The sequence below is a fragment of the Zerene cesonia genome, chromosome 15, assembly GCF_012273895.1.
Source record: "Zerene cesonia ecotype Mississippi chromosome 15, Zerene_cesonia_1.1, whole genome shotgun sequence".
NCBI lineage: Eukaryota > Metazoa > Arthropoda > Insecta > Lepidoptera > Pieridae > Zerene > Zerene cesonia.
In genome coordinates, this window is record NC_052116.1 from 4,105,512 (window position 1) to 4,119,632 (window position 14,121).

The window sequence follows — 14,121 nt, forward strand, 5'->3', positions numbered from 1 at the left end:
TGTCTTATGTGCTCATTATACTACGAATTTTGGAAAAAGTTATCGCATTCCACGAGTTAACATCCTAAATGTGGAAATTTTTTTTGCCTAATAGACTAAATTAAGGGCTTCTGATCACACTGTCCTAAATTTAGCTGATAGAGGACACTTAATAATATGTCAACTTAAAATGTTATCTGTGTAAAAATCTTGTTAGTATTATTACCTCTACTTGATCTGTGATTAAAGTGTTTTGTCTATGGCACAAATGTAGAAATGGCGTAGCAAAGTGTTGATTTGTTTTTACATTTTGTAAATAATTGTGATTTAAATTAGACGCAAATCCATAAGATTTAAGCATTTTTCTATAGGTTTAAGTACTTAACTATTTTAGTGTTTGTTGTGTGCAAGTTAATACTCATATCAAGAGTAGCCTACTTTTTAATGGTGATTTTGTCCCCGTCTATGAATACAAATATCTATTTTTTTGTAATCGTGGTCGATTATGTTTCTACGCACAATGAGTTTAGTACGAGATAATACAGAAATGGGGGCGAAAAGCACTGCAGGCCTTCGGAGTCATTCAGCTCAAGGTCTAGCCACTAATATTTCTAGTCCTTGTATGAAAATACCGTTGCCACCTCGATTATGGATCACAGGTAACATTATGCAATGAACATATGTTTAAAAATTATAAACCAGTTAAATTTAGTGAGTTATTATACTTTTTACAAAGACAATTACTGTTGTATTGTGTGTAGAAGGTATTCCTTGCTTCCTGCTATTATATATCAATAACTACTATTATCGTTCAGATATCGAAGATGAATCGTCAGATGAGATAAGCAGTGTTCGTGAAGATGGAATTTTGCCCGTAGAGAGATCAAGGGTGAGGTCTCGGTACAGGCATCATAAACAGAAAACAACAAATAATATACCCATTGGTATATTTTGGGATATAGAAAATTGTCAGGTATGCAAAACCTCAAAAACTGTCATGTTTTTTATGCTTCTAACATTATAATTTTTACACCTATATATCTTAGTTTTCATGTATGAAAGTTGTAATTTTATAAACTTATATAGGTTCCTCGAGGCTGTTCCGCAATAGATGTTGTGGCAGCAATTAGAGCCAAGTTTCTTGTAGGCAGGCGGGAAGCTGACTTCATGGTTGTCTGTGATGTGAGGAAAGAATCAGTGAATAGACTTCAAGAACTCAATGATTCTCAAGTATGTTTTTGTAGTTTTATTTTATATTGCTTTAGAATGAACACATTTTTTGATTTTTTTATATATCATCATGCAGTTACAATTAATAAGTTTTAAACTTAATCTTCTACTGATAATAACTTTAACTCCTCATAGTGTAGGGCTTCAGTAAATTTTTTCCAACTATGGAGATTCTATTTTTCTTTATCTTCATGCTAAGATCTATATCTAATTAATTTTCTCATACTGAAAATAAAACCATATACTTTATACATAGTTTTTATTATTGTACTGTTTTTTATTCATGCTTTTATTATATATTTAGGTAAGCTTAATACATGTATGTGGAACACAAAAAAATGCAGCTGATGAAAAATTAAGGCAATGCATGAGAAGATTTGGAGAGTTGCATCCTGCCCCAGCTTCTTTGCTCTTAATATCTGGAGATATTAATTTCGCTGCAGACCTGAGTGATTTTAGACATAGGTCAGTATAGATTGTATACAATTTATGAACATTTTGCTTAACAATAATTCATCTCATATAATAAACTTACTATTCATAACATATCATAGAACAATATTTATGCAAACTACTCTACTACCACTAAATCTAGAAAGTTCTTTTTTACATTGATTGAAATGTTTTTGAAATTTTGGTATTTTATTTTAAATTTTCACTCATTTTCACTATAGCATATTTAATGCACTCAATCTCTACAATACTATAATTAAATGATTTTATATTCATATTTACTTGAACTGCAATGCATGGAATAATAAAATATAAAAGATTATGTCACTGTTTTTATTTCTGTTGTATAAGTTGGGAAAAATAAACCAATGGTATTTTTTCTTCATATATTTCAATTAAATGACAATCTGTACTGATCATTAGGAAAAATATGGAAGTGATATTGGTCCATAAACAGAATACTTCATCAGCCTTAATAGCCTGTGCCTCATCCCACTATTGTTATAATGACTTGACGGCCCATCTCCCAAGGAATCCAAAGGTATATTTTTTACTTTTTATGTGCTCATTATCAATTTCCTATCATATTAATTATCGCAATTAAATTATCATTAAGTATATGCAGCTTCATTAGTTTATTTACATTCTAATTAATGTTTATTTATTTTTTCATGATCATTAACCTAAAAAACAGTTAGATTGTATACATTCTTAATGATGTATCTTAATATAAAACCTAGATTAGCCAAACTGAAGATGATGAACCACCTACCTGTGAAATGGAAGTGGTAAATTTGCCAGTGGATCAGCCTCCAGAGAGAGTCTCCAGGCGGCTACGAAGACTTGCAGATAATTGCGGGGGAAAGGTTCTTAGAGTTACAGCATCTACAGCCATGATGAAGTTCCCAACACCTGATCATGCTTCTAGGTAAGGAAATATTTTTATCATATTATCTCTTTATTTATTACAAAACAGACATAAAAAATGTATTATGATATTTAAGAGAATTGTTTATCTCATGCATTGACTGCAGTTGTGTCTTATAGAAAAATAACATAATATAAATTTAAGGTTTTTAGGGTTTAGATATAGAGGTGGTCTGCTAGTATAAGTCCCCATCATCATCATCAGGCATCTGCTTAGTATTGGAAATAATTTTAATTAAAGTTGAGGGAGTATGTAAGGATAAGCATTAAATTTTTTTAATATTTCAATCCCTAATGTTGCGGGAGACTGAGAGTTGTTGATTTTTTTCTATTCTTTTCATAATTTCCTTTAAATTTATCACAAAAAATATTTGCAATTTATATAATCAAATTGATTAAACAATTATTATAAAATGTAGAGTGATTCAAATGTATGTCATAATGGAACTTCTCATAATGAAATCGGAATGAGATGTTCTGCTGCAGTAAAAATTAGCCAATGTCACTCGCTATAAGGTTCGTTGCGACGTGATAGAAGGGCATAAATACAGACACTAGCTAATGTTATGAATATAATCAAGTGCGATATTATTATTATAAATGATAACATTATTAAGGATACACAACTATTATGTATCTATGTATTTTGTTTTTCGTGTTGAATAAACATTATACGTACAATAAACTAAAGTTACTATTAAATATGTTCAATATCAAATTAATTTCGAATTTATTAATTTTAAATGAATTCATATTGTAGTGAATGTCGTACTTCCGCCAGCTGATTGCAAAAAACGGTTACAAATAGAATATAATTTAGAGGGTAGCTTAAAATATTAAAGGTATAAAGGCGTGGCCATAAAAGATAATAATTCGAAAATAGAACATAAAAATACGTTATTGAATAATTCTATCTCAAGGCGATTTCATGCGAAATGTAATAATATGCATAGACTATAATTGTATACAAATTACCGTCACGCGGTCGCATCGGTCGGGGGATGATGTATATTATTACTTATAACATATTTCATGTTATGTGTTTATTGCTGATCTTGCTTGTTTTTTTTTATTTTATTCTTATATTAAAATATGACGAATATTTACAAACTCGATTTTTCAATTATCTTAAATGTGTTATCAAAATTTTAAGTAACAAGTAAGTTCTGCTTATAAAGGAATGTAGTTCACGACATCCATCGATCGTTTTTTAAATCTTTCTATTGTGTATGTCACTTTATGTTCCGTTACAAAAGTTTTTCGGTTTACCCTCTTTGCTTTTTTGATAATTGCTCATTCAGTGCCCATTTGAAACGGCCATTGCAATACCGGGCACAAGCAAGAACAGTTCGTTTTAGTTTTAATATATTTTATTTTTAAATATTAATTATTTATTATTGTAGCTTATAAAGCAATTAATGTTAAGAAGTGTAGTTTATAATCAAAATGCTGCTAAGCGGGTGAGTATTGCGAATTATTTAGATCGATCGATATCGAAAATGTTAACGGTGGATAATGGCGCCGTGGAAAAGTTTTTATCTTAAATATATTTTATTCAATATTTTATTTTCCTTCGTTTAAAGTAACTATCTTTATCGATATAGCGTTGCTACATTTCTTGTGATAAATTCATAATAGCTATAAGTGTGTGTGTATATTTTTACGAACATTTCAAATTTATTGAAATAAGTAGTAGAAGTAGCAGCAAATAATACTTATAACATATTGATTTGGTAAATTATATTTCCTTTAATGGTTAAGGTAACCTCACTGTGGTTTGACCGTCATATGGTTCATTGATGACTCATTAACTGATAACGGTCAGCGATATCCACGTTGCGTAAATGACTTATATTTTATTGTTATTATATTATGCAACTGTAAATAATTAGCTGTTTCTTACAGCATTATTTTCTTTTTGCCAAACCATCTGAAGTCACACATCACATATTAATGTATATAAGAAAAAAATGACCTTGCACAGAAAGCACGTCGGTAATAATACAAGTTCCGTATTATTGAATTATTATGGTTGTCGCTACCGGGTGTGAGAGAACCGGTCGTTACTTCCTTTTGTTGCAACTAAAGTATGTTATTGCATATTGTATTACATTTACATTTAGCAACAACTAGGACGTTTATCCTTTTAAACTATATCAACCTAAATGTAACCACTTTATTCTACATGTACAATTACTTTCAAAATATTTTATGCTTTATATATATGCGTCCTTGATCATAGAAATTTTTTAAGGAGTTTATTTAATGTCTCATATATGTACATTTTAAAAACGCATTATTACGCTCTAATTAAGATTTGAATAAAGTTTATTTATTCCCTTCCTTTTTTAATGTCGTTGTTTGTTGTCCTTTAAACTTCGTAACAATGTTTTATTTGACACATTCAACTGTTTTACATCTCGGCTCCCGTATAGAAACAAAAATAAACTCTATCTCAAAAGTAACGCTCCAAAAATTTTTTAAAAGCAGAGTCAGTTATTATGTGAATAAGTTAATTTATACATTCAGGGAAAATTAAATAAAATCTTTATTTATAATATAGCAATTATTACTATCAGCTGTTACACACCACTATGTCTCCAGAGCACTAAAGCGCATGGACGGCGAGGATGTGTTCGGGCGTAAGATCGGCACGCGCTACGTGCGCAGCGCGCTGCAGCCGACGTACTCGAGCGACGAGGGGTACAGCACCGCGCCGCAGCAGCCCGCCCGCCCGCAGTTCACGCCGGTTCAGGTGTGTTTTATAGGATTACAGGTTTATGAGAATTAACGCTTGCAATCAGCTGATTTGTTCAGTAGGCATTGCATTTTATTATTCATTTCATTAAACTGCGCAGTGATGTGGCATTTTTTAATTGAAGGTCTATTGATGGATAAATAAGTGTATGATTAATTTAAATATTAAATGACAATATTTGTTAATTGTTGCTTGTAAGTTGCTGTCTTTTTTTCTGTGATGCAATATTGTATTGTGTTGTGTACAAATGGTTAGTTACACGATTAAACTTCATAGACAATGTAATAAACAAATAATAAATCATCGAGATTAAGTAATGGTCGGCGAAGTCATAAATTGGATTGGTGACCAATTTTTTAAACTTTAGTCCCGCGACACCGACTCGCACCTAACCGATTGTTGAATGCGCAGGTGACGCAAGTGGGCGTAGACGCGCAGCGCTCGGCGGCGAGCGAGTGGGCGCTGGCGCTGCAGCAGCTGCCGGCGCCGACGCCGCCGCCGCTCGACTTCTGCCCGCCGCCCGCGCCAAAGCCGCGGAAGATTAGGGGCACGCACGGTGAGTGATTTTGTTTAGAGTGGTTAGTGGATTTAATTTATTGTATTATTTTTGGGTAATATAAACTGCAATAAAAAATAATGAAACCCATCAGGCCGAGCTATTTGAATATTTAATTTCCCTGAAGTGACTCCTGCCGTATCACTGTTGGCTCTATATAACCATCCAATTCCATTATAGTTTTCTTGGAAATGGCGCAGAAAGTGGATGGGATTTATTTATTAATATTGTTTTCTGTATTGAATTCAACAAACTGTCTACATACTACATTTCTTCTACAAACCGTTCACTATACATATATCCACTGCACTCAGGGTTATATTATTAAGATTGATTTATGCTTCCAACAATAATTATCCACTGTATATATAATTAATTTCACATAACAAATTTTATTAATCTTGCTTTTATCCCTGCCTATTGTGTATAAAAAAAATACAATGATCCGTCACCAGGCTCAGCGTCGCTCGACCGCTCCGCGTGCTCGTCCAGCAACAGCTTCGACGACAGCCGGCGCGAGCTGAGCGCGAGCCGCGCGGTCTCGCCGTGGAACTCGTCCGCCAGCTTCAGCGAGCACAGCGAGTCCGACGAGTGCGCCGCCGAGCTCACCGTCGCCAACCTGCCGCCCTACGAGCCGATTGTGTTGCAGGTGGGTAGGGGGGGAAACGATTTTTATTTTTGCTTTTTCATATGGAATTGAATATACTTGAACTTGTGTTTTATAGTCTTTATATTCTCAGATTTTGTGTGCTGAGACATAAAATATAAATTCGTGCTATTACTAAGTTTAGAAATTTATTACCTACCGATACTCAGTTTGAAATGAAACTGCGTATAATAAAATTTTAGTAATACACTTTCCCCAGTAATGTAAAGATAATTTAATAAACTACTGAACTTATTCCAAATAGCCCTGAAATAAAACCATAATATACATATTATTTTCTTTTTTTTTTTGTTACAGGAGATGTTAATAAAACTATTCAATCAATATGTGCCCGTGGTGCGTGTATCGGTGTGGGCGGCCGGGGACGGGCCGCAGGCCACGGTAGTGCTGCGCTCGGAAGGCGACGCCCGTCTCGCCATAGCGCGCGTGCACAAGCGCCGCCTCGACAACCAGTGGGCAGGTCGCAGGCTCGAGCTGTCCCTGGGCCGGCCGTCCCCGGCCCCGAATCTAGACGTCTTGAGAGCTAGACTCCGCGCCATCCTCCTGGACCAAACGAACCACACGCTCCCTCTCCTACGTCTGCGCGACGCATACGCCAGCCGCCACTGCTGCGCCCTTACTACCTCGGATATAGCCAAAGTTAGAGACACGGTCATCATACACGAGGGATACGGTCGTGTAGTGCAATTGGTGGACTTCACTCCGGTTACTAGTTCGGAGATGGAGGAGGCACCGTGGAAATGCCACATCCACGCCGTGATGAATACCGGACATGACGATGGGAGCCGCATTCTGCAGCCGGTGTATATTGAGATCTCAGTATTAGCTAAGAATACTCAGATGCTGTTGGAGAGTCATGGCGGAATCTTGCCATTGTTAAGGTAAGTTTTACTTAAGTTAATGTATTTTTAATTTAAAATAAAATAAAATAAATCTCCGTACTGTTTCCACTTGGGTACAATCGGGGTAAAATATAATTCAAATTTTAATTAAAATATATAAGTTTTTCAAATGTATAATAATAGGTATATTATTTAGTGTAGATGATATTAATCAATTAAGCATTAAAAAAAAATCCTGTTTATAATTTATAATTTTGTACTTACTTTTAGTTTCGTAGAATGTTATGAAGCCATGTTTCCGCCTCTGCTGTGTGACGCAAGGAATGGAGTAGCCTTGGAGCTACTGTTGCGTAGTATCACTACTGTGGAAGTTAAGGATAGCCCCTCTCGTCATCTCACTTGGGCTTCGGCACCTGCTTGCATCGATAATAGTGAGTATTTATTGGTCGAGATTTCATGAATAAATAAACGTAATAAATTATTTCAACAATTACTCACATTTATTTGTTAATTTAAAAATCAAAACATCCTTCAAATTGTCACAACTAGAACAAATTTAAATGGGGACCACATGGAAGGAACCGACTCTATAATAATCGATTCACCTAGTAAAAAGTTATGAGGTAACAAACAAACAAAAATATGGTCGAATTGATCCTCCTCCTTTTTTCTATGTCGGTTAATATAATAACTATAGGCATAAGTGTATTAACTAATAATTTAATAAGTTCAGCTATTAAGTTTATACTTTTAAGTGTATTAGCTATTATAAACTATTAAACATGTATTTAGTGAAGTGTTTTTTTTTTTTTTTCAATATTGCAAATGGGCCCTCCAATTTAATTAATTGTTAAAGTAATTAATAAAAGGTTTAATAGAGTAGGTGTAAACTCGCATACAAAGTTATGAATATGGAACAACGTGTGACAGGCGACGCGTCGCGGAGCAGCGCGGAGCGGGAGCGGGAGCGGGAGCGGGAGCGCGGGCGCACGGCGCAGGCGCTGGAGCCGATGCTGGCGCTGTTCGAGCGCGAGCTCATCGACCTGCTGCGCACCGCGCCCAAGTGCTCCATACCCTTCAGCAAGTGCGTATGCCCGCCGGCTTATGCGTTATGCATGTTATGCGATTCAGTGAAACACCGCCAGTATCGTTTATAATATCGTCACACAATTTCAACTTTTGGTGATTATCCCCCCCCCATTAACGTGTGACGTAAATGGTCGTATGGATGGTCCTTAATTTTTTTTTTCTTATTCTATAAAAATGCGAGTCGGGCTCGTAACTGCGCGCGTAACTCATATGTCATCTCTGAAAAGTTCCTGTTTCTAAATATGCTGCTGATTTAAATCCTGGTGCTGGACAGAGTGACAGACTTACAGTCGGACAGCGAAGGCCTAGTAAAAGGGTTATGTACCAACCTGTGTCTGGAACTCTAAAAAATTTACAAAGAAAATTTTAGAAAAATAATTTCATTTAACTTAATAAGTACATTATAATAATAAATTCACTCACTAACCGCATTGCGCATTGTCATGTACTTAACTATTCCGTCAATTTTGTGCATTAACCATTAAAATGCTACCTCCTTAACAAGTAACATAGGTGATTTTTAGCCCGGGTCATACAAAATTACCTGTAATGAATAGCCTGTGTGTGTATTTTTTAAACTATCGTACATCTGAAAATTAAACCTACTTCATATTCTCTTTTTATCAGATTGATTCCGGCATTTCACCATCATTTTGGACGTCAATGCCGCGTTGCTGACTATGGGTTCACTAAGCTGCCGGATTTACTTTCCGCTTTAAGCAAAACTATCGTGGTAATAGCCTTCTTTCGAAATTGATAATATTTTTCATAATAAAAAATTACATAAAAACCAGATTCCAATTTTCATTTATATTTAAAATCTTTTCAAAGGTCCTTGGATCGGGCTCGTATCGGGTAATTACGATATCAGCTGCCGCACAAAATCGCCGCTGGACCTCGGATCTAGTGAAAGTTCTCAAAGCTCAACCGGGCCGCACAATATACGCGCACGACATCCCGCAACTCTACCAAGCTACCATCGGTCGGCCCTTCACGCCCGTCGACTACGGAGTGTGCACGCTCGAAGAGCTCATGGACAGAGTGCTTCCCGGGAGCGTCATCATCAGCTCCGATGGGTCGATATCCCTGCCTCGCCGAACTCCAACAGCCGAGGAGCGCGCCAGAACCGTCCAGTTCGCAGCCCAAGCGGTCGAACTGCTCTGCCACACGCCGAACTTCCGCATGGAGTTCTCCCGCTTCGTGCCCGCCTACCACGCACATTTCGGAAGACAGTTACGCGTCGCGCACTACGGTTGTGTTAAATTGGTGGAGCTGTTCGAGTTGATACCGGAGATGGTGACCGTTTACTGCGAATCTACCGGGGAACGCAGCGTGAAATTGGCGACGCCATTGGCGCGCTCTCTGATGGCGCAGCGCCTCAGAGTACTCGCTCCGATCGCGCTGTCGGCGCTGTCAGCGCGCTACGTGTCGCAGTACGGCGCTCCGATACAATCTGATATTTTGGAAGTGAATTCGCTCGAAGCTCTCGTGTACGCCGCTGGAGGGCGTATAGAGGGTGGCATAATGATAATGGAGGACGAAAACTCGTCTTGGGTGAACGCCGCACTCGCAGCTTGTGCGGTACTATCGGCCGATAGAAGCGTCGCCCGCGGCTCCACTGAAGAGTACTTCGTTAATGCGTTCACCCAGCTGAGTGGAATGGAGCCAGATTTGAAGGAGCTCCTCAACATTGGTGTGATCGAGATATCGGAGCGCTACGTACGCTTGTCGTCTCCGTGGCGTGTGGTCTGGCGCGTTACTCTGATATTGTCGGATCGGTCCCGTCCCGTTCCGGCAATGGAAATATTTTTGGAGTACACAAAACGATACGGGCCGTCGTTCCCCAAAGCTGAATTGGGTATGTTGTATTAAAAATTTTGCGTTAGATACAAATTCATATTTAAGTTTATTCATCACTTAATTTTTACCCGCGGCTTCGCACGCGTTAAATTCAGAGTAGTTTAATAGATGTTATTATACATGTAAACATTCCTCTTGAATCACTCTATCTATTAAAAAACCCATCAAAATCCGTTGCGTAGTTTTAAAGATTTAAGCATACATAGGGACACAGGGACAGAAAAAGTGACTTTGTTTTATACTATGTAGTGATTAAAGAAACATATTAAATGCCTCATATTTAAAAAATCATATTATTTTGCTATAGTTTATGCTTATTATTTCATCTAACGGTGGACAAATTTCTTCAGTTTCTTTAAGTAACTATCCTTATTCTATAAGTTGAATGTCGGCATTGCAAACGGAACGCACAAACTAACGTCCCACGGGACCGTGACAGGCGTGGAGGCGGTGGTGGAGTTCCTGCAGCAGCACGGCAGCGTGTTCGCGCCGGAGGGCGGGCAGTGGCGCATGCGCGGGGGCGTGCGCGCGCCGCCGCGCCGCGACGCCGCGCACGCGCGCGCGCTGCCGCAGGTGGACTACTCCGTCTACGACACGCCGCCCGGACAGAAGGTACTTACTTGTATACCTCGAGGTGTGCTTCTTAACCGACTTTGAGAAATAAGTGGGAATCCAATTCGATTGTATTTTGTGTTTTTGTCAGCTTTCAAATAAAACGATATTGGTTCACACACTCAAAAGGTCTAAGGTTTTATATATAAAAAAATTGTCGAATTGATAACTTCCTTTTTTTTTCAATTGTAATTGAATGTATAATTTAAGAATACCGTGTTATTATATAAATAATTAACATTAACATTCAACAGGGGTCGCGCGTTTTCGAATCTCCGAAGACTAATATATGGTCGTCTCCTCCGGCCAGTGCACTACCTCAGCCGACAGCTTTACTCACTCAAGATAAACGTAAGTGTTTTTCTCTTCTACTATATATTTAGTTATGCTCAAGTTATTAGATGCTGCTTACTGGCTATGATTTTGATAAGTTTTAAGTTAACTTCAATGAAATTAAGTTTTTTTAAGACATGTAAGCATATCGTTGTATAGGTAACAGTATCATAACTTTTGCAATTTTATGGGTCTGAGAAAATTTATCCTTTTTGTACACATATAATTGTCATAAGATGATATAATATAATATTTCAAAACCCTGCTGCAAATAGTGTCTCCCATGTGAAAAAGTTTGAGAGTCATTATTTAGTCTTTCCTATCAAAGTAGGTGTGACGTTTGGTGGAAATAGACGTAGTCGTTTTGCAGATAAACCACTCTTATGGTTTGTGTTGTTTTCTTTAACATAATTATATTGTAAGAAGTTTCTTTAAAATTTGATTATACTTCCAGGTCGCACGCGTCTGGCTGCCCAGTTCGATGCGGCATGATATATCATTCCCAAAGTATTACTATAGTTAAGAGAACGCATTCCCTTCCAGTATGTTTCCTCTGTGTGATGTTTGCATGTGTTCAGTCCACTTTGCCAACGTTTGTATGAAGGGCTGCAACGAATTTTATCAACACGACAAATATATGTCCTAAGAATGTGATGTCTATAACAATAACGTTTTAGATTGTGTATATTTTTGTGTGTTTATTTAGGTTAAGTAACGCATTCGAGAGATGTTACAGTGCTATGGGGGATCGATACTGAAATTAGATTTAATGGAAGCCATTTTAAAAATACACTTATATGATGTTTTACCACTACATAATTATTGTTATTTATTATTTCGTTAATATCGTATTTTATATTTTGACACTGACCCATTAAATAGAACATAAGTTTTTTTTTTGTAGTTACTATAATTTTATTATTAGTTACTGTGTTTTATCAACCGACATATCGTTTAAATCGAATGCTCAATGTTTTATATTTATACATAGGAAATGAATTTAAAGGGCACTTGTAACATTTAACGAATGCTCACATAAAGTACAATAATCATACAAAATGTTAATTTTATTTGTAAAAATTATCCTTCGATATATGATCTCCATTATTTCTATAGATGCTTTATTTAAAAAATTGGCTTTAAATGCGTGACTCGTTTAGAATTTTATTTGGTGACTGTTAAATTATAATAATCGTTATTCCAATTTTCTAATCGAATATAAGGAATATCATAATTCGAATTTATAATTTTAGATAAAAATTTATATTTTATATTGTCGAAATGTATACTATACGCCCTGTTGAATAAGTTATAATCCGTGCGTTTTGAGCCAATAATTCTCGAAACTTGCGTTAGTGTCCGCTTTTATGTGTATTAATGCCTGTCCGATGCCGCCAATAAAACTGAGAGAAACATAATTATCATGGTATTAATGGAAATTGTATAGATTGGCAAATACAGTATAATGGCACGGCAAAAACAAAAAGTCTCGCACAGCTTAAAAGCGGACGCTAAACGTAGCTAAAATTAAGTCAATTATAAATTTTCAAAGAAGGTTTTGAAAACGAATGAATACACTTTAGGCCTCTTTGATATGCTTGTGTCTGTGCAATGGCTATAAGTTTCGATAACTATCAAATGCTCCGTCGTTCCACATTAATATCAGCGCGTTCATATTATTATATTTTTATATAAATATTGAAATGTAAGATATAGAGTAGAATGATTTATTTCTAGGCTTATACATAAAGAAACAGACAGTCTAACATGTGTTACCAAACGACTGTCTGAACAACAAATTAGAATAATGGTTTAGTTAAGTTTTTGACTATCATTAACTTAGCCTAATTAATTGTAAGTAATTTTTTTATTACTTTTTAAGTATTAACAACCAGTTTATTTATGTATGAGTTGTAAATAAATGTGTTGGAAGTAACAATTGTGAATCGAAACTACAATTTATTCTGTGATATTAAAGTACCAACTGTTTGTATCTACGAGAAATAAAGGTTTATGTATAAAGTGTACATAATATAATATTCGTAATTGGTACATTGTATTTACACATTTATTTACATAGCCATTCTCCAACGGTATTAATGTGGAGCAACAAAAGGTAATTTAGCTAAAATAGAGGTGTTATGAACTTTTTAAATTTCTATATGTAGGCAGATCCCTTGCACGAATTACGATATCGTTGATTAAATAATATATTTATTTATTACACTGCCAGTCTGCATTTTACAGCCACTATAAAAGCAGAGATATTGTATTAAAAGATAATGAATAGTGGCTATTTATATCACATACAAGTATTTTTATAAACACAATTAGTTGTTTCTTCTCCAATCAAATATATATTCATGAACTATTTAATAATATCGTCATATTGAAATTATCGTCAAATGAAATTCTAATAAAACTTTTACCAGTTTTATATGTAAGCAAATTTTGAGAATTTTTGCCATCATGACTCGAACAACAATTTTAAACTATTTAAGATTTTTAGAAATTCATTTATAGAATTAGTAAAATTACCAGTTGTATTTTGAATTTCTTTAAATAGCAAATGAATGTAAGCCAATTCGTTTTTACTTTCGTGACCAATAATTTTAAATGTGTATGTTTAGATTTTAAGATGTTTCAAGTAGTGGTAAGTGAAGATGTTCATATTTTTTCTACATCTTCGTAATTCTGTGATTATTGATTTTTGTTGTAGTATCTGTGTATGTATGGATATTATATCCCTTCGTAATTGCATGAAAATGAATGTAGGTTGGAAAATAAATGTTATTTTTTTAAAACAAGGGTTTTA

The 14,121-nt window shown here is 35.6% G+C and overlaps 1 protein-coding gene across 1 annotated transcript; it reads left to right on the forward strand.

The window, feature by feature from the left end:
* Positions 1 to 240: 240 nt before the first annotated feature.
* On the forward strand, positions 241 to 14,110 carry LOC119832134 (meiosis regulator and mRNA stability factor 1). Its single transcript, XM_038355733.1, has 17 exons — positions 241 to 638; positions 795 to 952; positions 1,066 to 1,209; positions 1,514 to 1,674; positions 2,086 to 2,203; positions 2,403 to 2,590; positions 5,194 to 5,344; positions 5,759 to 5,903; positions 6,359 to 6,552; positions 6,868 to 7,451; positions 7,683 to 7,843; positions 8,343 to 8,496; positions 9,129 to 9,234; positions 9,333 to 10,359; positions 10,801 to 10,973; positions 11,228 to 11,324; positions 11,761 to 14,110. Exons 1-17 carry the CDS (start codon positions 485 to 487, stop codon positions 11,796 to 11,798), a joined length of 3,753 nt encoding a protein of 1,250 aa, XP_038211661.1. The 5' UTR covers positions 241 to 484; the 3' UTR covers positions 11,799 to 14,110.
* Positions 14,111 to 14,121: the final 11 nt, after the last annotated feature.

Coding starts and splice junctions, on each gene's coding strand:
- LOC119832134 (XM_038355733.1), top strand. CDS start 485: ATGTTTCTACGCACAATGAGTTTAGTACGAGATAATACAGAAATGGGG. Junction 8,497..9,128: donor TGCTCCATACCCTTCAGCAA/GTGCGTATGCCC, acceptor TCTTTTTATCAG/ATTGATTCCGGCATTTCACC. Junction 11,325..11,760: donor TTTACTCACTCAAGATAAAC/GTAAGTGTTTTT, acceptor TTATACTTCCAG/GTCGCACGCGTCTGGCTGCC.